Here is a 27153-nt window from a genome sequence, read left to right as displayed (position 1 = left end):
ATCCTTGGAGTAGACATCAATTCCTACTGGATGAGTGCTGCCACATTTCCTGACCTCTCTACTTTGTATGCTCTTTAAAATGATGCATATTGTGCTCTGCCAGCTGATGTCTAGAAGTCTCTGTCATGCTAGTATGGTAGCACAAGGCTGCCTGGGAATTTGGGCGGGCTTTGAGCAATAATAGCAATCTCCTCTCCTTTTACTCTTCCCTTAAGTAATTTCATAACCTCAAGAGAACAAGACCAGTTGTTGAAATAAATACATCAGCTTTCCTGTAAAACTGCTTGCTGCGGGTTGTGAGTGTGTGTATGCACACACACATCTATTGGTTTATGTGTTTAGGTTTTTTTCCCAGGGCCTAATGTGAAGAGGGAAAAAAAAGTGAAGAGTGATTTTGATTTAGAGCATATGCTCAGCAAAGCAGGAAGAATACCTTATTTTTGTATTGCGGAATGTTAATTTCCCAAATCCCAGGACATGTTGAAATTATCTGAATTTTAAAATTAAGTGTATAGTAGTTCAGAGAAGTGGTTGTCAAATAAAATATGTAGCATGAAATGATACTGGATGTATTACTAAAAATTGGTATTTATAGATTTCCTAAAGCTCTTAAATCTCAGAAGGAAAGATGAGGATTCTGTATCTCTATTTTACATATTTACAAGGTGGTTAGCACTCCTGTACTACTCACTGGAATTGTATTTATGACTAAATATGGTAGAATAGGTTTTAAATTTATTTGGTTTGTTCCTTTAATATATTGGTTAACTGCTGTATACTGTTATTTTTCTTAACAGTTTATTTGTAAGTGTGAGAACAGAATTAACTGCAAACAAACAAACAAAAAGATTATACCACTGTGTGAAATACATATTTTCTTCAGGAAAGTATCTGTAAACTTCTTAGAATGGGTTTCAGGGCAGTGATATGGACTGATAGTGTCGAGGAAACTTTTAAGTAAATGCTGTCATTTTTAGTGTGATTAGCTGTACCTTGTATTTTCAGTTTAATTTCGCTTACATACATGTGTGCATGTGTGCATAACATACATGAACCCTTCATCTGCTAACCTTATATTCGTCTTAGGCACAACATAATAGAGTATATTTTACCCTTTCAGAAGTTGATTATTGGTCTTGTACTTTTTCATTTGCTTCCCAGCAAATTCCCCCAGCACATCCTATTAATACAGCTTCTGTGTATAAGTTTAGTGTCTGTATGATTTGGTTATTTAGAAACTCCTTCCCCCTGCTTCCCCTTTAAACATTGCTTGCACACAGTAGATCACTTTCCAAACATACAGCTGTTTGTTTAAACCAGTATAACACTTTAAAATTCTTGCTTAATGCATAGACTAAATGGCCGACAAAATATTCATGTTGCTGTCTCTGCCAAGGAAGCAGAGCGCACCACTGGAATGTTTTCAGTTCTATGTATCTGCTTGTTAATGGGGAAGTGGATGTATTTGTCAAACTAAAAATGCCAGCAGCCCTTCGTGATAGTGTTACTTTTAAACAGATGTGTGTTTTGCAGTACGAGTATAAGAAACAGAAGAGGTATAATGAAAGAATTTGAGGGATTCTGTGCTGTGGGAGAGAGCTTGAGCAGAGTGATATTTACGGCTATATCTAAAATGGGTTTATGCCAGAGTGTAAGCAATAACTTCTTTCTTTTGGCAAATGGACAAACTAGTAAATAATACGAGCATTATGAGCATTTGTCAGAGTCCTGTACTCTCTGATCGGACTCTTTTAGGTAGACCACATGTGGTGGGTATAATGTTTAATATCAAATGTACTTATCTGAAGATATTTAATGTTATATGGGGTTTTTATTTAGCACAGTGATACAAAATACACTGAAATCACAATACCAATGTAATTTGCACTTAGCAAATAGGAAACACAGCAATGGCAGTAACAGTTCAATCACAACACCAATGTGTGATACCTGTTGCTGGTCTCTATAATTTGCTCACTGCCACGATGCTGGGCGTCACCAGCTACCGAGAAGGAATGTGTGGGTTGAAACCAGCTCAAGCCCATTGCTCTCTTCAAATTTATTTATTTCTGTTGTTAGTTGTTCGGTTTCTATACTCTATGCTGGGCTGAGCCACATATACACCCCCTCCCCATGCTGGTCTGCGAGACTTTCTCACTCTTAATGAACTCTGGGGAAAGATTTGCTCCACTCAACTGTGGTGTAGTCAGTTGATCCACTCAACTGAATAGCTGTTCATTTTACATGAACAAAGGCCGCCCTCAGGTCCCATTTGTGTTGAGATAAAGTCAGCTCTGTTTGCGGCAGCTGTGGTCAGTCACACCCTGCATTATTGCCTGAGCTTCAGGGCATGTCGCCCTTGCCCTTCTCCTCTCAGCCTTCTTCCATCGTTTATTGGCCAGTCACAGCATTTTACATTGAGGTTTATCTCTGAAGAGAACAGGTAATTCACCGATTTGTTTGATCAGCCATTTCTGCTGTGGTTCGTTCGTTTTCAACATTTTGATTTGTGAACCGCAAGAGTCCTGCAGCAGAGTGCCATCCCCTTCAGGCCCCCCTTAGGTAGGCAATTATGCAACCTAAACGAACACGCTTCTCCAAGTCACTTTCACACCATTCCCAAAGCCTGGACCATGGACCTCCAGGTTAAAAACCTTTGTCTCTTAGCTACAGTGGTAGTCATGGGACTGTGATAAGCACCACTGGGAATCAGAGCTGCGAGGTGACCAAGAAATGCAAATGCATGCTCCAGTGCCCTTCCCAATCATGGAAAGCAATATAAGCTGTGTGAGCAGCGTATCAAAACCCTGGTTGTTGTCGCTTTGTGTTTTTTATATAAAATGAGTCTGTAGAAAGATGAATGTTGCAAGTGTAACTATAACTGTACTTTCCAATTATGATTGTGAATTTGTGGAAGAGCCAATAACTTCTGATTTACATAATTGACTTCCAGTGTAGGGGAATAGAAAGCAACTTTTTAAAATTCACAATTTTAGTCTGATTAGAAATTTTTTTCTCATGAAATCTTAACAGCCCTAAAATTAATCTGCTGCCAAGAATTAAGATCACCATGGCTGCTATGATAATTTAAACTGAAGCAAGTTTTGGTTGCTGAGTCAGTTGTTATGCTCTGCATATATATGCAGTCATTACTGGTGAAATATAGACAGTACAGCAGCCTGGTTCAAAAATATTCATTGAAAAATTAATTGACTTGGATGAGAGGGCTTCTTCTGTGTGACTGAGATTGGATGAAGGGGTAAACAAAGGGTAATGACAAATGACCGTGTGTCAAGCTGGGGATGCTTTACAGTGTTAGGATGAAGGCAACTGTAGTGGGTCCTGTTTTATTTAAAGTCTTTATGCGTTATCTAGAAGAAGACCTAGATCACAGGGGTTTTTTTAGTTATTCCAAATGAGGAAATATAAACATTGTTTTGAACAGAAAAATCTCAAAAACTTGGAAATATAATAAATATTTCTGGAGGATAAGAAAGTTTCAATATAGGTAAGTTGGGGAGCGATTAATCCTGGTGCTATAGCGAGAAGAACAGAAGTCACAGCAACTGGCTTGTAGAGATGTTAATGAAAGCATGCTTTTTAGGGTCAGGAGGAACCAGCAGTAACCTCCTCCCTCCACCCAGACAGAAATGCCAACTGTAGCTGTAGAGGTTTTTCAAGAGCGGTTGTAAACCCTGCATAGTGCCCGTGCAAAATCCTCACTGCTCCAAATCAAACCCTTCTCTGGCATTGTCACAAGCATCCTATCCTTATGGAGCCAGGAGATTTTACTGCTGCGGTGCCCATATGCAGTGGTAGAAGTACCATAGTCAGGAAGTTATTTGGGATTCAGTTTGGGATTTGGGACTAACACAGAATAAAGGTCTACTGCAACTGTTCACGTCAAATACTGACCTAAGACTTGTCTAAGTCAGGCAGCCTTCCAAAGTGACGGTAGGGGTGCGGTTCAGTGGTACAGCTGAGCTGACCTAATTGCCCCTGAACCAGCAGGAGTGGTCCTGATTCCCTTCTTCTCCACTGGTGTTGCACTTGGCCAGAAGACTTCATGCCTCTTTGCCCCCACACCTGCCCATTCTGCTGATTTTGGCACTTGGGGCTGCATTGCTTCAGCAGTTCAACCTGATAACCTGGCAACAAGCTGCTCGTTTTGTTAGGCTGGTGCTGTGCTGGGTTAGTAAATGGAACCGACATGGTGACAGGTCCAAGGAGCAGCAGAGCAGCACAAGAGAAGGAGCAGAAGTCCACAGCTGAGCCATGGAGGTGGGAGGGGAAGGGATGCTCCTGATTTTGCCCTGGAGTAGCTGAGCAGCAGCGCTGAACTCCTCATCACCCTGCAGAACTCTCTGCTCGTGCTGGCTGGGCTGGAGGAATGAGGTGGTTACCACGTGTAGCTTCGCCTATGCTTAGTTTTCCTGTGTGCCTGCTGGGGATAACCACTTCAAGGAATGAAGTGAATATAAATTGACTATTTAGTTATTTGGGAAAAAACTTGAGAGTGCCTAGATAAAATTTTAAGGCAAGAATTTGCCTCTGTACCTGTATTAGCTTACATCAGTGGAGTACTGAGATGAAAGGGGAAGTCCGTGCTGCAGACTGCAATGGGAATGTAGAGAGTCACTTGAGTTGGATTTGTTTGAATTGTTACAGTGGTTTGTTTAAAAAAAAAAAAAAAAAAAAAAGACAATTCAAGTAAAAATACACTCTTCCAAAGTGACATCTAGCTTTGCTTTCACAACAGGTTTTGGAAATAAGTAGAGATTAAACCTAAGATTGAAGCTACTTGGAAGTAAGCAAAAAAAGGTGCTTGTCTCCTCCCTGCCCCACTGCACATACACCCGTTCACTTAAACATAGAATACATCTGCTTTAAATTGTTTTCATCAGATGCATACCGTTATTAATGGCATTAGGAATAAGTTGTTCCAAGAAAATGTAACACATCCATTCATGGCTAAGCAAATCCAAGCTTTCCCTTTCCACCCTCCCCCAAACTAGACTGGTGATACAGTAGGTATAAAGTTGGCTTAAAATCCCTGCGAGCTGTGCAGCGGCTGAGCTCAATGTGTTGTTATCCTCAGAGCTGATGTTGCAAAATCAGCTGTGGTCTTGTTTGAGTCAGTGGAGAACTCTAATGCTCAGCAACTGAAAAATATTGGTGCATTAACTTTTCATTCCATATTGATCTCCAAAACAGAGTTTCAAAGGACTCTATTAGGAAAAAAAGAGGGGTTTAGGCAGGGATTACTTTTTCATGTCTTGCAAAGAATGCATTATGCGTGTGGCAAGCTAAAGCTTTGAAACTCAACTTCCATCTGCGCTCCATGACAGTATCTTTATATAATTCCATGTCTAAAAGGCAAGGTTTGGAAATGAAATTAGTTTGTGTCATGCACAGTTCCTGTAGAGATCAAAGGCAGACCTGTTAATGCAACTATTGCTATTCATGAGTTTCATAGCCGTGTGAGTTTCAAGTTAATTATAAATGGTCGTTTAATCACTTAACAATAGGGTATCAGAGTCTCATCTGGGCATTATGCATATAGCTGTCACTTTTTTTAATTAAAGCAAGTTCCTACCTTTTTTTCCAATAAATTATTTTGGTGGTAATGCTCTAGGCTCTAGCAGGTCAGGATATGCAAATCCCCTTTTAAATGCTGGACAGTTGTGTGATGAATGTCTTTATTTTATTATCCTTTAACTGCCCCTCCCTCCCCCTTGAGTACATGGTTGTGTAGTAGTCTGGTTGTCACTGGAGATGGCATAAATTGCTCTAGTTCTTATACTAGAGTTCCTTTTGTGACATTTTATTAAAATTTGTGTGCATTATCACTAGGAGGTAATGTATTTTGAGATAAACTAATGTATTTATCATTTTTGTTTCCAAATGCTTTGTTCAATAGATTTTAAACCTGAAGAGGCAAATAGGGCACCTGCCTGACCTTCATATCACAGACCACTGTGCTTTATTTGAATATTGAGGATTGAGTCCAATTATTTTGGTTAAGATAAACCATTTCAGTCCCCTGGAAATTCAATCCTTGTGTACTAGAGGAACTAGCTACAGTGCCAGCAATGCCTGAGGCACTTGCAGTGGCAAGGAATGCAGAGATGAGAAATGCAGATGAACCAAACTGTGCTGCAGAGAAAGGCAAACAACCCTCAAGTGCCACCCGAGAGCAGCCTCGTCCGCAGCCTCAGAACCTCCTTGCCCAGTGAGATGAGGTGAGCAAGATGCATTGGTCGGGCATCACAGAGGGGCTTCTCTGCGCCAGTTAAGAGACTGGACTATGCAGCTCCTGTTGAATCAGATCTCTAGGAATAAAAGAAAAACTTAGAAATCAGAGTCAGTTGTGCATTTGGGGAAAAACGTTCCTTCTTGACTTCTGAGGTGTGAGAGTTAATTATAGTCATCACACTACAAGTGCTCAGAGTGTGCAGAGGACCATGCTGATAGTCTTCCCCATGACCTGCAAAGCAGAAAAGTGTTTAGCAAATTCAGATTGCAGTGCTAAAAAGAAGCACCACAGACAACCATTTGGGCTGGCTTCGTAAATGTTCTAGAATCAAACATTATTTCTCTTAACTCCAGAATTAAACATTAATTGTAAGCCTTAGTTAAACACCTAGAACTATAGTTAAAGCTATTTAAAAAAAAAAAAAAAGAAAATAAATCTTCCCATAGTTTGTCAGCATGAGTAAATCTGCCATCTAGTAAGTTGTTCTCTTGTTGCTAAGAAATGACACCTGAATTTGCTTAAGTTCAGCATACAGCTGTTGGGTCATACTGCATCTCTGTCAGCAAGACTAAAGGTCCTCAGCTGACTTGTTTTTTGCAGTTTCCCTGTTATGCACAGTGATCCAGCCTTCTCTTGCAATAACTGAAGAGGTCGGGTTCTTCAGATGGCCAGTCCTAAGGCTGCTTCCCTGTCCTCTGGATTTTTATGTGGCTCTTCTCTGAACCCCTCTACTTTCTAAATCCTTGAAGTCTGGGTCTGAGAACTAAGCCCTGTTGTGTGGTCCTTACTAAAGTTCTGACCAGTGCTGTGGACAGAAGTAAGGAACTTTCTGCTTGATGGTAGGGATGGCAGCAGCCCTGGTATAATCTCAAGAATTGCTGAACAGCCAACGAGCAGAAGCAGAACTCCCGCATCCCACCCTCTGCATGGTTGGGTTCCCTGGAAATCAGTGGCAGACGCTCACCCCAGTTGAAACCTTCATCACCTGTGGTGAAGGGGAAGGCTGTGTAGCACCACTGGTGTTCCTGTAACATGTTCAGAACAGAGGATGTCATTGTCTTTGTTCTGAATCTTCTACAAGCACACCTAGTTTGCCATTTGAGGTGGTACTTGTGAACTTACTTTTCAGGTGACGACATCAATGAAGATCAGAGTCTGTGTGCTTCTGGAGGGATTTTACTTACGCATTTCCTGTTTCTTCATATGAACTTACTCTGCTGCTATTTTGAAGCATGGTTGTCAGTAGAGCTTTCTTGATGCAGTACATCAGAAAGATATGACGATATGTAAATGCTTGAGTTGGCATCTGTGGCTAGAGGATGGGGAGCACTCATTTTTCTAGGAAAATGTTTTCCTTTAGATAAATGAAAATCCTGTTGTTTGGCTGAGGAGTGACCTTGCACATGGGCGAAAGGTTGAGAGGCAGAAAGGCTTATCCTTTTGGCACATAGGATTCAAAACCAGGCATGTTGCCAGTAAGCTCAATCAGAGCAGAGGATACAATTTTAAATAAAGTTCATAATGGCATTTTTTAAATGAGCAGGAAGTTTTCTTTCTCTAATCAAACCCTAGATAATTTAAATATCTCTTTCTTTGGTAATATCCTGACATTGTCCATGGATAGGGGACCCCCAGAGGAAAAGATAAGTGATAACGGCTGCCTGTGTCAGCCGTTTCCCAAAAGAGATCATCTGTCCAGCAGACGCCAGTGGGAGTCTGCTTGACAGAGGGGTGTGTGCACAGAAACCAAATTGCAGGATTGGGATCTAAATAAGATTGTGATCTTTGACTTCCAATCTGTGTCATAACTTTTCTCTGTTTATTTCAGTATTTGAGATCTGACAGTGTGCCACCACTCAGATCGCTCAGGATTTTTCTTTCTATGTAACATTACTGGCTTATTTAAAAAAAAAAACAACCCCAAACCAGTGCTTTTCACTTTTCAGGAGTTTGGTTATAGAAGTCAGCACTGATGATTCCAGTTCTGAAGGAAACTGTTTCCAAACTGGGAATTCCCACCAATATAAAGAGCAGTTGTGAGTCTAAGAGGGGTTGCAACTGCAGAAATAGTTGTCTTAAGGTTTCTTGTATTTCAGAGGAGGCAGTGTGGTTCATAAAGCAGATGGCACAGGAAGGATTGCTCAGAGAAAGTTTAGGCTTAGTAAAATCTCAAAAATCAGATTAAGAAGACAGATGGGATTCTGGATTGGAATGCTAACATGTGGGGGGTTTTTTGTCTTTTTTTATTTCACTTTCCCAAATTATAACCTTGGAGATGCTGGGGTTTTTTATATAGCTGACAATAAAATTAGTACTAGAAAACTGGGAGGGAGTTACACTTAAGCTGCTGTTTTCACTCTAACTGGTAGTTTTGGTTTGTGCTTGTTTGAAAAACAAGTGAGATGTGATTGCTGAAAGAAGACAAAGGAATATAACTACAAGAAGAGATTTAGGCTAGACTTGCTAGCTTGAGCATACACATAGCACAACCTTGATCTCTTTGTGGAATGTACCCCTGTATTTGCTGTTTTCCCACTAACGTCCTTTTCCCACTTTGCTTTGGGATTCTTGAAGCTGAATTGCAGGGTTTCCCAGATGGCTTGCACTATTTAACATTTGCAAGTGGCCCATTCCTAGCTGCACTTTTAGACAGGGACACAGAGTCTTTTTGCCCATCCAGATATCCAGGATATCTTTCCCCGTGGTTTATCTCCTGGAAATGAACAGTTATCATAAGTAGCTCTTGCTTTGGACATGAAACATTCCTGTAGGAATATAATGGCAGGGCATGCGCTAGTGGTGCTGGCAAACTACGCCGGCTCTACCTGTGCCCACCTGTGTTGTGCTGCAAGCCAGCCGGGAGCCACGTGCCAGACAGCCCAGGTCTGAAAGAGTCACATTCACACCACACTGGTCAGGAGCCAGGTATATTAGAGGGGGCTGTCGGCTCAGGCATGGCGTGTCCTGAATGTGGCTGGCCTGTCTGGGGAGGTGGAGAGATCACACCTGCCCTGGGTTAATTCATCAGTGCCGGGGTCTGTCACCTCAGCTGTCTCTGCTTTGCTCTGTGGTGAGGAAACATCAGCACTGTGCACCTTTATGTCCCCTTCCTTCCTCCAGGGCCTCACTAGTAGCACAGAGCAAAGCTCTTTCTGAACTTAGGAATTTAATATTCCCGCTGTAGTAAATAATAGAAAGCACAACAGTCTCACAAATCTGTGGAAGAATGAAGCACACTTCTCTTTAGCAGTTCACAGTCTCGGAGTTCATCTGCAGTGCTTTCGGTTCTCTGCCTCTGTCGTGTTGCCCGCTTACTGCAGATGTCCTTCCTTCTCTGAGTCCCTGTGTCTTTAATTCTGTATGAGCTCCTTGCAGTGGTAGGCTGTAAAACTCAGGAATACTGTATCTGCTTTATCCTCACTGTTTTGCTGAGAGTACCAACTAAAAAGTTTGCCAGATACTTTAAAGACTCTATTCCTTAGCTAATAATGAGTCTTCTAAGCAGCTTTTTCTAATTAAATACTTCTCTTAGTATACCTAATGCTTCGGTCTAAGACCTCACTATTAATCTGAGGTCAGACTGATCTTGGATCACTTGCTGTCCTTACTCTGCACTCTTCTTTCCCTTCTTCAGTCCTCCTGTTCTTCTTAGTGCCTGAGTATCTCCTAACAATTCTGAAACTTACTGTATAGCTTTAAGTTTTCATAGTAGTCTCTCTTTATAGATTGTTCTCATCACTCTCACTGTTTGAGAGGAGGTTTTCTTCAACAATTTCTCTCCAGTTTAAAGCTTGTAATCATTCTGTTGCTGTGGAAATTACTGTGATAATGCAGGTTTAGTGTTCATGACTTCACTGCTGCGTTAGATAAGAAGAAAAAGGAGCTGTTGCGTGGGAGAAAGCCCTGAATTAAGCAAGTTGTGTATATTTCACACGTATGTCAGGGAAGATAACACATGAAAAGGAATTGGGGTTGTTCAGGCTGCTAGGATTTTCTCTATCTTCTCAGGAAAAAACAAGTCTAAATATTAAAAAGGAGGAGAAAAAAAAGCCCAGTGTCTAATTTAGGGACCGTGGTTTGGAACAGCAGTTCCAGTCTGCTGCCTTTCAGGATATCAGTCTTCCATCTTGGGTGATGGCCTTTGTTGTTTCTCTTTGGAAACAGGATTTTGGAAACCCTTATCCTTCCTTATCAGAAAGAGAGTAGGGTGCAGACAAAAGTCCTTATATAGCTATAGAGTGAAGGATAAAGGAATTTCCTACTGGAGATACCTATGGCTAGCTCTCTTGTTTGGGAAGAGACAGCTGGACTTGTGTATACAGGAAAATTTTTCTTTATCGGTCTTTGTCCCTTGATCAATTTTAGTAGTAGTCTCTACTCTAGAATTTTGGGTGTCTATAAGGAATTAAATAGATTTGATACTTCTGTTGTTTTCTTATCTTCTTCCTTGATTAGTATTTAATATTCCAGAGCTCCTTGGTTCCTTCTTATATGTGGTTGTTTTAGAAAAGACTAAATTGTCATGGTACTGAAATTCCTAACCACAATGTTCAGCTTGTCATGTTTCCTTGCTTTTTCTTTAATGCATGACCCATTATTCTTAACCGCATCTGTTCTTCAGCATTCTTTGCTAGGCAATTCAAAGTAGGAAACATTAACAGCACAGCTATCTGGCTTTGGATCTAAGCATATTGTTCCTGCACATTTTGAAAATAAAAATTCATATTGCTTTTTGCCCTCGCATCTGTAAATGCATGTACAGTTTATAAATACATACATGTTCCTTTGATTAATGTGGCTGCCTTTCACATGCACAAGATTTCACAAGTTGCTTGGTGGTCAAGGCAAGGTTTCTACGGAGGCATTCTGTACATGTACACCAGAGTGTATAAACACTGTTTTTCAATATACGTTGTTTTCTTTGACTACTAAATGCAAAACTGGGAACAAGTCCAGAATCTTTAATAGCTAGAATGCATTTCATGCTGATCCCCTCTAAATTGGCGTCCTCCATTGCCAAGTTCTAAAGTGAGGGCTGCAATGATGATGAATTTCTCTAATGGGGTTTTTGTTCAGGGCTGCCTGATATTTATATTTTCTGTACTGTAGGATTCAGACAGAAGGTCTCCACTTATAAAAAGGCCCAATATCTTTCTGGCTGAAATGCGCTTAGGACAGAGGTGCTGATATTTTTGTATTAGATCCTGACATCCTTTTAAAATTTTATATTGTTACAGTATGTTTCTCAGCATACTCCGTTGTGTCATTTCACTATTGAAATTCACAACAGAGATTTTTATTAAGTTCTTTGTTGTTGTTCTTGGTGTTATGTCTTGCTGGCTCAGGGCTTACACCAAAATAAGTTCTTAAAATCCTAAAGCACAGTAGTAATATAACAGAACTGTACCACCAATAGTGTTCTGTAGAAATCAATGTATTGTTTTTAAATATATGTGAAAAGGAGGTCATGCTCTTTTTTCTGGGCAGCACGTGAAGAAATGAGTTGCACGTGGAGTGTGAGCAACTTGCTTGTAGTGGCTGAATTCCGCTGACACAAAAAGGGAGTTTGCAAAATACCATCTACTACCTTGGGAAATGGAGTAAGCTGAGGTAGGGGACTTCATGCAAGAACAACAAAATTTCCAAAGATGAGGGCGAGAACAAGAAAAAGGGGAGAGTGGGAGAGAAGAGAAAAGAGGGAGGGTAGGTACTCATTTAGGAGAACAAGGTGACTGTAAATGAAAAAAATCCAAGGAGTGGCTTGGTGGAGGCATTGGACCGTTGCTGGGTCTTTTCAACCCAGCATTGCATTTAAGTTGTAGTTATTGAAGAAAGGCAACAGCTGCTACTTTAGAGCATGCAGCAGAGGAACTATTGGAGGGGCAGAAAAATAATCATAGATATAGAGGAATGCCTTCCAGAGGGACTGTCTTGCACAAGCCATTCTGCTTTATGTAACAAAAGCCTGGTGACACAATGCATGGTTTAGTCATAGGAGTGCCCTGGAGTGGACAAATATTGTCCATCTGGAAACATTTAAACAAGTAATTAGTTTCTGGAAAAACGGCAAATTACTCAGGGAAAATGTAGTCCATTGTGTTAGCTTCTGACTGCATGTCTACAAGATGTATGATTCTCCTGACTGCCTTAACTATCACTTCTTGGCTTCTCATACCCACCAGTTGTATGTGGGGACAGGTAATACAGTAGTGTCAGGGCTGACAAGCAGGTATCACTAGGGGCTGTGACATTTTTGCCCCTTCAGAAAAAAGGCCAGGGAACCCGGAGGCGGGGGGGGGGAGGTGTTCCTCTCTTCCTCACTGCTAGCACTCTGAATCCCACCTAGTCATCCTGTGCTTTGAGGACAAATCCCGATGCTGTGGGATTTCACCGTCTTGGTTAGACATCACCAGGGAAGTGCTGTGCCAGCTAGGGCAATCTCTCTCACCAGGGTTCAAAATCTCCAACTGTAACACAGCCGGCTCCGTTGCCCGCTTTCTTCCTGGGCTTCTGTCACAGCAGATTTCCTCTGTTCCTCTGCTACACAAAGAGAGAAATGTTTGGGGGAAGGGGTGAGGGAGCACAGCCCACTTCCAGGCCTTCCGTCTCCCCACTGCTAGTGGAGAAGGCTGGCTGGAGCAGAGGTACAGCAAAGCAGGGGCCTTACAGAGAGTTATGATGCCGTGCTATCTGTGACTAATACATGATGTTTGATAGCACACACATTTAGAATTATGCTACTGTGAGATTGACGTGTTGCCCATCAAAGGGAATATTGCCTGCCCCCGGTGATGTGCTGCCCAGCTGCATGTGGGTCATAGGTAGAATATAGATGCCTCCACAGCTGGAGTTAGCTGTGGGGCAATAATTCAGGACCTGGTGTGGCTTGTGGCAGAATCTGCAGTGTCTCTAAAGAGTGACTGCCCAGAATGGAGAACTGCAGGCCAGGACAAGAGGTCGTACTTGGCACCGAAGTGTCAGAGGTTAGCACTGAGCCCTGTGTCTTTTTGGTCATTGGTGTGCTAGCATGTTCTAACTGCTGCCTCCTGCAGAAGCTTTTCGGACGATAATTGCTGTGGTTGTTTGTCATTACAGAAGTAACGCTGAAGGTCCATGTAAGTGATGCCAGCACACATCAGCCAGTAACTGAAGCCTTCATTGAGATTTTTACCAACCAGATCTCCATTGCATCTGGAACCTCAGGAGCAGATGGCACTGCCTTCCTCAAGTTTCAGTATAAGTTGGGCAATCAGCTGATAGTGACTGCTAGTAAACATGCATATGTGCCAAATTCTGCACCATGGAAACCTGTAAGATTGCCTGGTAAGAGATCTTTATTTTTGTTCTGAGGTAAGATTTTGCATCTAAAGGAATTTACGTAGATTTGTATGATGTGTTTTAATGCTTGCGATCCTGGGTGGGAGGAAGAACATCTGTGCGTTTCAAAAAAAGCGAGGTTTCTTCCTCAGTTAAACTGTGCCATCGGGGCTGTGCAGAGATTTGCTTTCCTCCTGGCTGTCCTTGATACAGTGCTATGTCAGTTTTCAAACAACTGCTGGTGCTCTTACATCTCCACAGAAAATACAAATCTATTCCAGATATTTTTCTTTATGGGAACTCTGTTTCCAAGTGCTTTGTTTCAGCAGCTGTGATGTACTCGTTTGTTTCTCTCCCAAGGTGCAGCAACAACTGTTGCACCGTAGGCTGTAGTATACAAAAAAAGTCCTGGCCTTTCAGTTCTTGACCGTGTCCATAGGACAGTTTTAATCTGCAGTTATGTTATCCAGATGTAAAGATTTTTTCAAACTTAATTAGCATGGTTTGTTTCTTCCGCAGGCAAACAAATATAACGATAATACTTGCATGTTAGTTTTTATCAGAATGCCTCAAAATTTTATGGGAAGTAGGAGACTTTACATTAGTTGTACAGGAGGGGAAACTGAGTCACAAAGACTATTTCTGTAATGCTAAATAGAACAGATTGAGGGTGGCTTTCAGACCTTGAGACATAACATCTAGATGAAGGTCACATCCCCAGTTTTCATTGTCTTTTCCTCTAATCCCCAGCCACAATTACGGCCCAAGTAGTGTGGGAATGGTCCCAGGCTTGTATTATACCCAAATCACAGCTAAATATCAGATTTGATAATTAGCCCAGGACAAAGCCATGCCAGGTTTTAAGTGCACTAATATTTAAACAGTATAAATGGTCACGGGGCAGTGTTCAATCCCATGCCTTGGCTCCATTTTATTTATTAATATCAGCATAGCCAGAGGGACTGTGTGACTTGCCGCAAGGTCAAGCAGCAAATGTATTTTCAAATGGGGAAAGGAACTTGAATCTCTTCAAACCCAGAATTATGCTTTAAGCATTTCAATATGCTGTTTACTTATCTGCATTCATTTGCTTCAGATAACGTAGACTGACTTCTTCCACATTTCCTCTACTGTATTCTGCCATGTTTTCCAGCTACTTAATGGAGCTGTAGTAAAGACTAAGCCAAGCTCTTAGGTGCATAGTGAAAGAATAAGAAGTAACTGAAATGAGTTGGAGCAAGGAGAGTTTCAAATAAATAAAAGGGAACAATTCTCTACAGCAGCAGTAGTGAGAGACTGGAACAAGTTGCCCAGGAAGCTTGTGAAATCTCCACCTTTAAAAATATTCAAAACAACTGGACACCCCCCTGCTTGCTTGAAGCAGGTGACCTCCAGAGGTCCCTTCCAACCATAATTGTTCTGTGACTCTATTTAGAAATTTCCTTGATGTTTTTTTCTGTTTAAATAAGATGAAGTCCAGCTTCCTCAGCATATTTCATGTACTTCCTTAAGACACAATCATATATGATTAAAGCATGCAATAACCTTTTCTTGCCTGAACCTTTTCTTGCCTTTTGTCTCATATCTTTCTGACTCATGCCCTAGATCTTTTGAATGCGACCTGCTCTTCCCTGGCCTGGAGTTTGGTTAGGTTTTTTTGCTAGTTGCTTTTTCGTAAATATTGATTTTGAGGGAAGGGAATCAAACATGGCATTATTGTTTTGGTAAGTCATTGAAGTTTAAAGAGCAGTAATTGTATACAGTTTTCCACAAAATCTTTCTTTCCATGGCTGAAATGTGAGCTTAACTCAGAAAATAGATTCCTTTCACCTCTGATCTTCCCCCATTGAAACTAGCAGATAGTTTGCCATTGATTTAATTGGGAGTAGAATCCTTTCTTTGCTTTCTGTACCTTGAACTTAATCCTTTCTTTGATTAAAGAAACAACAAGTTACAACTTGATACGCCCCATGTAGATTTACTAGGGTTGTTCTTTGTGTCGCTCCTTAAAAGGGACATGACATAAAAGTTCAGGCCCAGGATACTTGGGCTGTTATTTTTTGTATTGACTAAGATGCCTATAGTCTTTAAAAAACTTTCCAAGAACTGTTTGTATTTAAATGCTGATCATGCTTGTAACCAACACAGTATTGAAGTTTTGAAAACCATGCAAGTTTTGTTGTTGTTGTTATTTTTAATCTGGGTTAAATGATGGGGAACAGGCAGCATATTTAAACCTTGATTCTGCAGTGTGCAGTCTGGGCACACACGTACAGCAGACTCCTCATTTCCTGAAAATGCCTTTTAACAGTACTAGTAGTTGTCACCCCACAGAGCGGATACGCCATTCTGAGCTGCATTCCACCCACGGCAGTGGTTTAAGCTAATGTGCCATCCTATGTGCTGTGGTAAATGAACTATGGGCACATTTACTTCAAATGTGGAAATGAAAACCACGAGCAGGGAGTAGGTTTGAGAGCTATAGGGTGGTAGTGTTTAAAGTGCTGTAACAGGACTTCGCAGAAGGATCAGGATTCTTCCATCACAGTCAATACGCATTAGTTATAATCTTATGCTGAAAAGCTGTGCAGCCACTGAACTCGTGATACTATTGTAGTAGCTTTAAGGAGTAAGCATCGAGGGGCTTGTGTTCTTATAATTCGGCAGAAATGAACTTTTCTTATATTAACCAAAATAATTACTAGCTCTTTACCACTTAAGCAGGAGAATTATTTATTTACATAGTGATAAATGGTAGGAGGAAAAGATTAAGATCTCTTTTTCCATTAAACTATTTATCAGCAGAGCCATGGCTCCACTTATTATTAACAGTTCATTAATTTAACATCACTTGAGTTGTTGAAGTGTTCATGATGGAAGATGTGCTCATCTGTCTGCTCTTAGCTACGCATAGATTTTTCTTTGTAAATAATTTGGAAGAAAAAAATTTGTGACTGGTAGACCATATTTAAAAGGATGTTTTTGGAGCAGTGTGTGCAATGAAGAAAGGGAAGTTGCTGAGGCAGCACAGTTCAGGCTAGCTGGTAGGGTCAGTCAAAGCAAACCATAGTATTCACTGTGGTGAAATGTAGTTCTAGGAGCAGAGGATGCTCGTGGTATTTCTGGGAGAGGAGAGCTCATCTGGAAAGCAGTGACTCTGCAGAAGACACGTGAGTCATGGTAGATGAACAGTTGAAAATAACCTCCCAATGCAGCACTGCAAGAAAGCAGAATAATCTGATCCTTAGCTGTAAAATAAGGTAAAGACTGAGAAGGCGGAGTATAGTATTTCAGAACTTGTCCTTGGTGCCGCCACTCAGGGAAATGTGTGTCCAGTTCTGGATCCACGCTTCAGGAAAAGTGTTTAAAACTGCAGGGTTATATCAGGAGTGATTAAAAGATGGGAAAATACAGCTTACAGGGAAAGACTTGGACGTCCTTAATTTATTTTGTTCACCAGAGAGAAAGTTCATGGGGTAATTTGATCGTAGTCCATCAGTACCCACACAGAGAACAGGAAACGGGTAAGAGAGAATTCTTCTGTCTAGTGGGCTTGTATAAAAAGAAGATCAAATGGCTGGAAGTCTAACCTCAATAAATTTTGATGAGTAAAAAGGCACATAGTTTAACTGCCCTCTTATTTATTTACTAGAACATTGATGTTGCGGTGTGTTCTTCAGCACTGGACACCTTTAAAAGAAAATTGGATAGTTTTTCTACAACATGTTTTCTAGTTTAAGCACAGCTATTAGATCCAAAACAGTAACTAATTCAGGGAAGGCTGTAGTTATACAGGAGTAAGACTGGATCCTCACAGTCATCCTTCTGGCCTTAAAAACTATGACTTTCTGCCTTTGTCATGCTGAGCAAAGATTGTGCAGAAAAGCCCAAGGGAAGTCTAGAGCTTATATATGCATTATAGTCTGGCATATATGGAAGAACATGTTGGCATGGTTTATTGTATTGAGCTCCCCAGGGTGTCTAAATTATGTTAGCTTTCTTCATACAAATTAAGTTATTGGAGTAAAGACAAACAAATTTTGTAATTGTGTGGCCTTAGTGCTACTTACACTAGGCTTTCTTACTTACGTTGCCTGATGTGTAGATCTGTTTCACATGTAGAGCATTGGAAAGAAAATTCTCAGCTGTACTTGCAATAACATGATTTTTTATTATTTTTTTTTTTAATGTTCATATATGTTGTTTAGACCGTCTTTTAGGTGGTGGTTCTTACCAGCGTGTTTCTCCTAGTTTCTTCTACTTTCTCTTGTATTTCTCCCAAACACTAAAATTTCTGGTCTTTAAAAAGAAAATATATTTCTTAAACCAGAAATAGTGTACAGTCTCCCTTTTTATAGCTAGCATCTATATGGTCTCTTGGATTAAGTAATAATATTAATTTAGAGGAAATTTATGAAGCTCCAGAAAATCAGAAGAGCTTGCACTGTTCTTTTATTAATCGGTTCTGGAAATGTCTTCCTCAGCTTGTGGTCACTTCAGAATGGGATGAGTACTTTCCAGGTGCAAATGTGGGATGCTGCCCAGTTACCAAAAATTACTAGTCTGCATTAATCTCCTCCTCTCCTATCTTTGAAAGCCATGCATGGACTGCAGGCAGGTCTACTTCTTACTGTTTTCATGGGTGGGGGAGTCAGGTGTGCTTGGTGGCTAATTCCATACGTATTTCTGGTCTTCTGGGTCTGAAGAACTTAGCATGAAATTATATCATGTTCTTCACTCTCCAAAGATGTGTGTGCATACAGACACAGCCCCCTGTAAGGAATGTCAGTACCCAGTGGCAAAGGAGGTCCTTGCAGGTAGATTTCTTGCAGCAAATACCATTTATCTGTCCTCTTTCGCACCACTGGTAGAATGACAGAAGTTCTGCTATATATAGCACTTCTGTAGTGTAGGTGGTGACTCAGTAAGGACATGCTGTATTTTAAAGCAAATTATTCAGACTTATTCATCAGACTTTGCCTTTCTGTATGACTCTTTATGTAAGCATCTCAAAGTATTTAAAAGTTAGGTTTCATTAAAATCTTCCTGAGGTAAGAAGTATAACCATTTCACAGAAAAATAATTCAGTCAGACTGAGTTAGTGTTTCACTCCTCTTTATGTAATGACAAATCTTTCTGTGTAGCTGGGAATTATAACCCGAAACCCTGCTTTACACTGCACTCTTCTGTACTTTGAGCTACCACGCATGACTTGCAGGAGTCAAAGCGTAGAACATGTTGTTTAGTTCAATAATAATTACCCTGGCAATTTAATTATTTGGTTTAGAAAATGCACATGGTTTCTGTCACACATACAATATGATTTTAAATAGTTTGGGTGGCCTGCTTTTGCAAAAATGTAGAAGAAAGTAAGTGCTGTTGGTGCTGGGTTATGTTTATAAGAATTCAAATATATCCCACCTAAACCACTTCTCTCCCACAGTGTTCTCTTCACTGAGTCTCGGCCTTCTTCCTGAACGCTCAGCTACTCTAATGGTCTATGACGATGTAGTCCAGATAGTCTCAGGATTTCAAGGTATGCTGGTTTTTGGAAGTCAGAATTGAAATTTGAGTGATGCTAAACAAAAAGCCTGACAGCCCAATACTTTCTGAACTCTATCCCGTGGGTGAGACTGGTATTTCATGGGGAGTTCTTCTGAGTTCCCTCAGGAATGCTCCTCTGTGGGATGGTTTTACCAAATTGATTAATAGCTAAATTCATCCCTAACTGCTGTGACTGGGGAATTTGGGTTTCTTGGTAATGAACAAGTTTGGACTTTAGTGTGCCATTTGAGAGCTAGAGATTAAATTTCTTTTGCTATCTGTTGGATATTTTTTCATCTAGCCTCATTTAACCATCCTTGCAGTAAACATTTTCTGATGTTCTTATTGTCTAAGAATTTTCTCTGTTTTTATTTTGTTTCTTGCTTCCTACTGTGAATGCCTTAGAAATTTAGGGCATAGAAAAATCAAAAATTTCTCAAATCTGCATTGTTGTATACACCTATGTAAACTTGCTTTTCTTAAGTACTTCCTGTGGACCCCTTATCAGACTGCCTGCAAACCCACATACTACAGGATGAAACCCACTGTATTAGAATAATGAAGTTCAAATCATGTTTTTGTAAGGCCAAGCACAGAAGTTAAAGCAACTGTAGCATCAGTCAGATGAACACTGTGTTTTCTGAATTGCACAGTAAAGAATAAAATGTTCATCTGACCTAGGAATCTGACCTAACTTAGCCCAATTGATGTGATAGCTGAGGTAAGTCTGTTAACAAAAGAACAGAAGTTTTTAAAGATACCTTGATGAGCCAAAATAAGGGAACAACCTTCCTGTGAGCACTCGCACTTGTATTGTGCATAAACTCTTATTCACATGTATTATGATTATCATCATTTTAAACTCTACCAGGTAGTTAATAAACAGGGGAATACTACCTTCAATGATATTCCAAGATAGTTGTGTTTTATCTGAGGGAATATAGTACAATTATGCCTTCCTGACATCTTTTTTTACGGTTAGAAACCATCCGTACACAGTAGGCTTTTCATTAATGATAGCACTAGATATGACAGTAGCTGAAAAAGCACTAATTAAATTAGGTAGCTGATGGAATGCTCAGAACAAGCTGGAGAACAGCACAGCTGCCGTACGTATATTCTGCAATTTGAGAGCTGACATTGTCTAATGGGGTAAATTAGATGGATGGTGAACTGTGTTAAATCACAAGGGATTCCATTAGACAGAACATGAAACGTTGTTTACCAGCAGTATTCTACTAGCATGGTGTATTAAATACTCTTATGCAAATGTGCTAATATTACACAATTAACTTAAAAAGAACAATCTTTTCATGTTTACAGCTTCCTTTCTTAAAAAAAAGGGGTATATTAAAGGGCTAGTGAGACATTTAACAGCCAAGTGACACTCATAAATATTTTCCACATAACCTTGCTCCCTTCAGTGAATTGATTCAGGGTGTTCCCAATATATTTAAATTAGAATAATATAACTGGTTCTGCTAGTACAGCAAAGAAAGAGGTTAAAGGAAGAAAGTGGTACCTGCAATATTCTAAGCGTTGGGATTTGAACTCTCAGTCTTGCCCAGTAAAAACTATTTTATGGGACCAGCCCACACTCCTTTTCTTGGGAATTCTCTTGTGATGAAACCTAAATGAAAGACAGCCTAGACATTGTACCAGCATTTGAATGGAGCCTCTCTAGTCTCGATCCAAAATCCCTGTGACCTAGTTTTTCTCTGTTAATTCTCCAATTTATTTCCCAGTAACTTCACACTGCTTCAAAAGAGCTGATCAGAAGTTACCTTAGTGCAAAAACGAGAGCAAAGCAGAACTCATTATACCAGGAACAGACTGGGAACACTGGTGTTTGAAGCACCAGTCAAAGGGAAAGAAAGGCCTGTCTAGTACAGTAAGTTACCAGTTGCTTTTGAATAATTAATCAAGCAACTTCCTGCGCAGTTGAGAAGTTTGTCTGAGTTGATGCAGCCAGCTTCATTTTCATGATGGCATTACAGTCCGCTGCTGTGCTCTGTCAGTAATTGTGAGGGATGGAGCTTGCCAGCCACTGGGCCATTTAAGTTATTTAATACCAGCACAGTGATGAGCTGAACCTCAGCATTCAGTGACTGAGAGATATATGGGTGCCCTCTATCTGCCTCTGACATACAAGCAATCAGAGCATGAATTGATGATACTTGAGTGTTACTTCACATAGATTGAAGCTCAAATGCCGGTGTAGTGCCACGTGTCATGCATCCAGCGTGACAAGAGGTGCCTTACAGGGACTCCTTGAGATGGTTACATCTTCAGGTGTGCCCTGGCAAACTGGACCTGACAGCATTTGGATCATGGCCGGTGTGTTGACAAGAGGATGTTTAAAGAAGAGAAGATCAGTGCTCAGCACTCCTTTACCTCATGGCACTTACCAAATGGAGAGAGCTCACATGCTAATTTTATACTTGAATGTATTTGGGTTTTGTAAGTCAAAACTAGATATCTTCAGTAATAGAAGCAGCAATAATAATAATCCACTCCCAGTGATAAGTGTTGACTTGTTGAAAAATAAGAGTCTGGTCAGCACAAGTCTTTCTGTCCATTTTACCACTTCCAATTCCCTCAATAAATCAATTCCCAAACATATGCCCCCAAATCTTCTATGACCTCTGCTAAAGGAGTACATTGGACTATCTTCCAGCAAGGTAGTGAGACAAGGAGAAAGCCTTCGTAGCTGCTTCCCTCGCAAGCCTTTTGCTGGTAGCTCCCAGTCTTCTTCCTCTTTGAAGTCTCTTGCTGGTTTTGGGGAGACCCAGCTGAGGAGCCGAGGGAAGAATCAGGGCGAGTGGCAGGTTTCAGGTGAATATCAGTATCAAGGAGCTTGTTTGTTAATCTAGGGTGTGCATTAACTACTCTGCACTGATTTATTGCATGTATATGCACTCTCTACAGAGGAAGTTGTTTCTTCCACCTTAAAACTTGCATCTGAGTTGATTGCTGCACAGGTTTGCTGCCAGGTTTGGGGCTCAGCTGTAGGAATGCTTTGCATTGCTTGTTGGATTCAAGAAACTGAGGTTGGCTTTCTGAGTCTTCTCTATGTAGTTAAAATTTGGCAACTCATGGCTCTCCCAATGCTACAAAACAACCATTTTTTTTGTAGAAAACCCCAGAGCCTCTGCGTAAACTACTGTGTTACAGACTCAACAACAGTTACTTTGGTTTTAATTCTTAATTAGTTCAGATCTTCAGAAATATAATACCAGTTCTTGGCAACTTGAATAATTCATCTTAACCAGAGATTTAGACAGCAGAAAATCCTACAATTTTACATTGAGCTGTTAGTGATAATCCTAATGCTGGTTTCTTTGTTGTGTTTTTTTTTCTGTTTTGTTACTGTGGATGCTTATCCCTATGGGCTGTAGCAGCCTGCTCAGCAGTGCAGTCAGAGGTTCCCGAGTGCTTGAACAGATTTGTCCCCGAGGTACAGCAAACTACTACGGTATTGCAGAGCACTCAGGAGATAAGTCTTCCCCGATTTCATTGCAGTCAATGTATTTAGTCTTTTATGTTGATTTCCATTTAAGCCTAAAAATTGGGTAAGGGAGATGTCTTCCTGTTTCACATGGCTGTTGTTTAATGACCATCTTAAACACTTCAGGATACTACCAGTCTCGAGAGCCTGCTGTAAATACTTAAATGTTTCAGAAATTAAAGAAGTGGTTTTATAGCTTTTTCTTGCAGAATTAGCAAATAAATGGCAGCTAAACAGCAATCAGCTCTTTGGAGATACTTGCCTGTCTACATTGCAATTTTTGTTGTCCCATACAAAGTTTGTTCAGTGGAATTTTATGTTTTCTCATAGCTAGAGCTCCTGCTAGAAAATAATGCAAGAAAAGATTCCAGTCTCCTGGTTTATGACATTGGCAGTTATAAAGCTTAGGAGTTGTGAGTCAAGCTCTTTAATCTTTCTTGCAGTGAAGTTACATGTAACCTAAAAACACTGCCAGAGACTAATAGGGGAAAAGAAGCAAAATTGTTTTGACTTGACATCCTTGAACTGCATAGTCAAATGTGAATTAAGAAAAAAACTGTTTGCCTCTTGATTTTGTGCTGTGTGGGGAGTGTTCTGTGAGTATTCAAAATGAGGTCTGGAGAATACAATAGCTTTTGATTTAAAAATTAATTTGCATGTTGCACACACAAACTTGCAGATGGAGTCTTGCTGTGTGTTGCTAAACAGTATGAATGGGGAGCATCCATTGAAAAAGACTATTGACTGTAAAAACTGGGATTTAAATGAGACATGAAATGCCATAGTACATGAAACAGTCTTAAATCATGTTGCAGCAAAGACCCTTCAATTAACACCTAGTGATCTTGAAAAAAACATTAAAGCTGTACAAGACAGAGGAAAAGAGAGAAATCTTATGTGCCAAGTAATCTGGTTCTGTTTAGATGTGTTCTTTGCGTGGGAAAATATGGAGACTCTTTTCACCTAAACTTTGTCAAGTGAATCTTTTTATCCAGTGATTTAAATAAAACGTGACTATTATCTCAGTACTAGAGATAGTTAACGTGGCCAAAGCTTTGTAAAACTTAAATACAGAAATTACACAAGTTAATTGGGAGTACAGGTAGAATGGTCTTTTAGAAAATAGCTTTAAAGAGTATGAATTACATTTATCTTGCTATTTCAGGAGAAACAAGATTTAAACAATTATGGTGAACTGGATGATTTTTTAAGCTTTCACATGCCCTACCTCTGAACTCAGTTTTAGTTTCACTTATATTCATTAAAAGAAGCATGTAATGAAATTAGAGGTGATCTAGGGGAATAACATAGTCAGAAAAGCTTCTGATATTAGGTGTCTTCACAATTTTTCTCTGTAATACTTGTGGAAAAGTAATGGCAACTGCAAAATAAATGTAAAAATACTGTTTTTCCTCCACTTTCATAATAGCCTTCTGATGTCTCTGTCCTTCTCAAGCCATTGCAATTTATAACGAAAAAAAGCTGTAAATGTGCTTCCATAAATATGAACACCTAAATATTCTGCCTGCCTTGGATATAAAGTCACTTTTAATTTTTTTAGGTGCACGGACTCAGCCACAAGTTCACTTTCAAAGAAGATCTGTGAAATTACCAGAGAACACTAGCTACAGTGATTTGACAGCATATCTGACTGCAGCCAGTTCACCCTGGGAAGTGGACAGTTTTCCTTATTTGCAGGGATTAGATGGAAATGGAACAGGTAACCCACTACTTTGGTTTTGCTCTGATTTCATATTGGTCCAGGGATCAACTTTTGACCATACCATTTTTTCCATTCCCCATTCCAGCAAACATTCTTTAAAATTTGGGTGATGTGATAGGTTCACCTGCCCTACCAAAATGCTGTTCCAATAAGCAAGAGAGCAAGGTCCGCTATCCCTTAAATGGGGCCACTGAATAGCAACAATGAAGACTCCTTGGCCTTGGGAGATCAGAAAAGTTTGTTACGCTTATAGTTTAGAGCTAAGTCTCCACATGTGTCACACATACACATACAAGAATGGAGGTTAACGTGAAGGGACAGAAGAGAATTTAACTTGAGGATGCCATAGAATTCTTGTTCAATTTTTTTCTAAAAATAAATAAAATGCCTATATATCAAGGATTTAATACTCTGTTGTTTCAGCTAAGAGTTGTTTCAGTGGCTTTGTTAGTACTTTTGAATCTAGCTTCTGCCAAAAATGTGCAAATTCATCTAGCACCAAAGGTAAAACAGTGAAAATTCATAGTGGAAACACAACTGCTGTTAAATTCAAAGCTGTAATGCATTTTTATGACTGCAACTGCCTGTTACTCTTCTTCCACTTCTCATTTAGTCTTGATTGAAATAATTGGTGTTGTGCAGGCTAGAGAAAAATAGAAGAATTGGGCACAGAAGTCTTCAAATTCTTAAAACACTGGTGTGAAAAGGAGAATAATGTTTTCTCTGTGTCTTATTGGGTTAGAAAGCAAGCAGTGGACTTGTAGTGCAGCAAGAGAGATTCAGACTAGTGATTAGGAAACCCTTGCTATGGTGAGGATAGTTTAAGCTGTAGAATCAATTGCTTGAGGGTGTTGGACAGAGTTAGACAATCACCTGTGAGGATGGCATAGGCATAGCTGAGCCTGCTTTGAAGCAGGCTAAATAACCCCTTGAGGTCCCTCCCTGCTGTTTCTCAGGATGCATTTACTTGTGATGTGTTGATCTCGGTGACTTTGAATGCTAGGTTGTGTGCATAAATGGTATGTACTGATGTTGCTAGCTTTTCCCTGAAAAAAAAGGCAAAATAAACTTCCTCTTCCCTTTGTACAAATCTGAATATCTCCTTTTCTATTACAATTAGAAATGTGTCTGCTACCTTACTCCAATCCTTCTGTCTGCTCCAGTGAGTACATGTCATCCTATCTCATTCTATCTCTGTCATTTCCCTGTTCTCATCTTCAACCTTCAGTTTTTGTCTGGCTCTTCATACTCAGACGTGATCAAATATCTCTTTATCTTTTTGAAAATGAAGGAATGCACTTGATCTCACTCGTCTGTCTACTTCTTCATCTCCTTTCTTTTTATCTCTAAACCCACTGAACAAACTGTTGACAACGTGTGTGGGATTCCTCTCTCCAGATTTTTCCTTAGTACTCTGCAACCCAACTTCCCACACTTGCATTTATTTAGTGAAAACAGATCTTGCCAAGATTTCAGATGATCACCTCTCATGGGAACTACACAACCAGGACATCATCTTTCTCCTGTTTTGCCTGCTAGCCTCCTACAAAAGAGATGAATGCACCCTTGGTTTTTTAGTGTTCTGTATGCTTGCATGACGGGAACTTTTCTACTTGAGCATGGGGTCCCTGGATTTGACTTTTATTAGCCTTCAGGTAAAAATATGTCACAAAAGACCAAAATGACCGGCAAAGAAATGGGGTGTAAGAGACTGAGAAGAGCCTTGTTTTCTGAATACTGTAGTATTCAATATGGTATAATTCAGACTACAAATACAATATATTTGTATATGCACTATAATATAGGTGAAACATCCTCTATTTTTAGTACAAGTTTCTCTTGCTGTGGAAACATGAAACTTTAAAATCCTAAACTTGGATTGACTTCTTTTCTTCATCTCCAAGTGACTTGGTGAAAATTTCACCTGAAAAACTTTTGAAGGACTAAAAAATGAGATCACCACCTGCTGGGGATTTTTAAATATTTCTCTTCTCAAGAGAAAAAGAAAAATTTGTACGAATTCTAGAATTCTATAAAAACTTAGCATTAATTTGCATGGGAAATTTTGGAGTCTTCCTGAACACTACCCCTTCTCCCCTCTCTCCCCTTTCTCCTCCCCCCCCAACTACTGCTCTGTGCTTTCACAGTTTATTTACATGTCTGTAGAGTTTTGGAGAGGTCCTCCCATTTGTTTGTCAGCTCAGTTCTCTGGCTAGTATTTATCCAGAGTAACTTTACAGTTGTTTTAACTAAAACCTACTCTCTATGAGTTCAACAGTTTTCAAAAAAACCCAGCTGGGTGTTGAAGTAGTAATATGGAGCAGTGAAAATATCATTGCATAAATCAGCATGTTCCAAACAATAAAATTCAAAGAATTTAGCTGCAAATAGTGACAAGCCTGTATAGTATTAGCTTATTGTTTGTATTAATCACCAATTGGAGAGCAGTAGGATGGTTTTACAAAATCTTGTCCTTTTAAGCAAACTAAACAAAACTTGCCATCGTCTGCAGTAATGGACCAAGCTGGCTAATAACCATTACTCCTGCTGGTTTTGTAGGCTGTTTCTTTATGAAGAGTGAAGTCTAAGTCACAGTGGATTTTCCTCTGATTATTTTTAGAGCTCTTCACAGGTCACCAGATGTCAAAAATGACATGAAATAAATGAAAGCTGGCATTTCTTGAAGTCCATTCCCATTTAATCTGTGCATGTGCTTATCAGTTTTATAGCATGGGAGAATTTCATAAGCATTGATTTTAATTTACCTTCACAACAGAAAAGAGAAAAATTTATCATTTTAATGAG

At 39.9% G+C, this 27153-nt stretch overlaps 1 protein-coding gene across 4 annotated transcripts in view; it reads left to right on the top strand.

Moving 5' to 3' along the window:
* FAM171A1 (family with sequence similarity 171 member A1) overlaps positions 1-27153 on the top strand; it is a 90851-nt gene that overhangs the window by 40063 nt on the left and 23635 nt on the right. For 2 of the 4 annotated variants that reach the window (XM_052803146.1, XM_052803135.1), the window contains 3 exons: positions 13352-13579; positions 19017-19109; positions 24187-24345. In XM_052803146.1, coding sequence (XP_052659106.1) covers positions 13352-13579; positions 19017-19109; positions 24187-24345 — 480 coding nt within the window. Of the gene's footprint in view, positions 1-13351; positions 13607-19016; positions 19110-24186; positions 24346-27153 lie in introns of those variants that run through there. The other 2 variants (XM_052803166.1, XM_052803156.1) reach the window with 2 other exon arrangements.

The sequence above is a fragment of the Harpia harpyja genome, chromosome 1 (assembly GCF_026419915.1).
Source record: "Harpia harpyja isolate bHarHar1 chromosome 1, bHarHar1 primary haplotype, whole genome shotgun sequence".
NCBI lineage: Eukaryota > Metazoa > Chordata > Aves > Accipitriformes > Accipitridae > Harpia > Harpia harpyja.
This window is presented reverse-complemented; position numbering and strand designations above follow the sequence as displayed.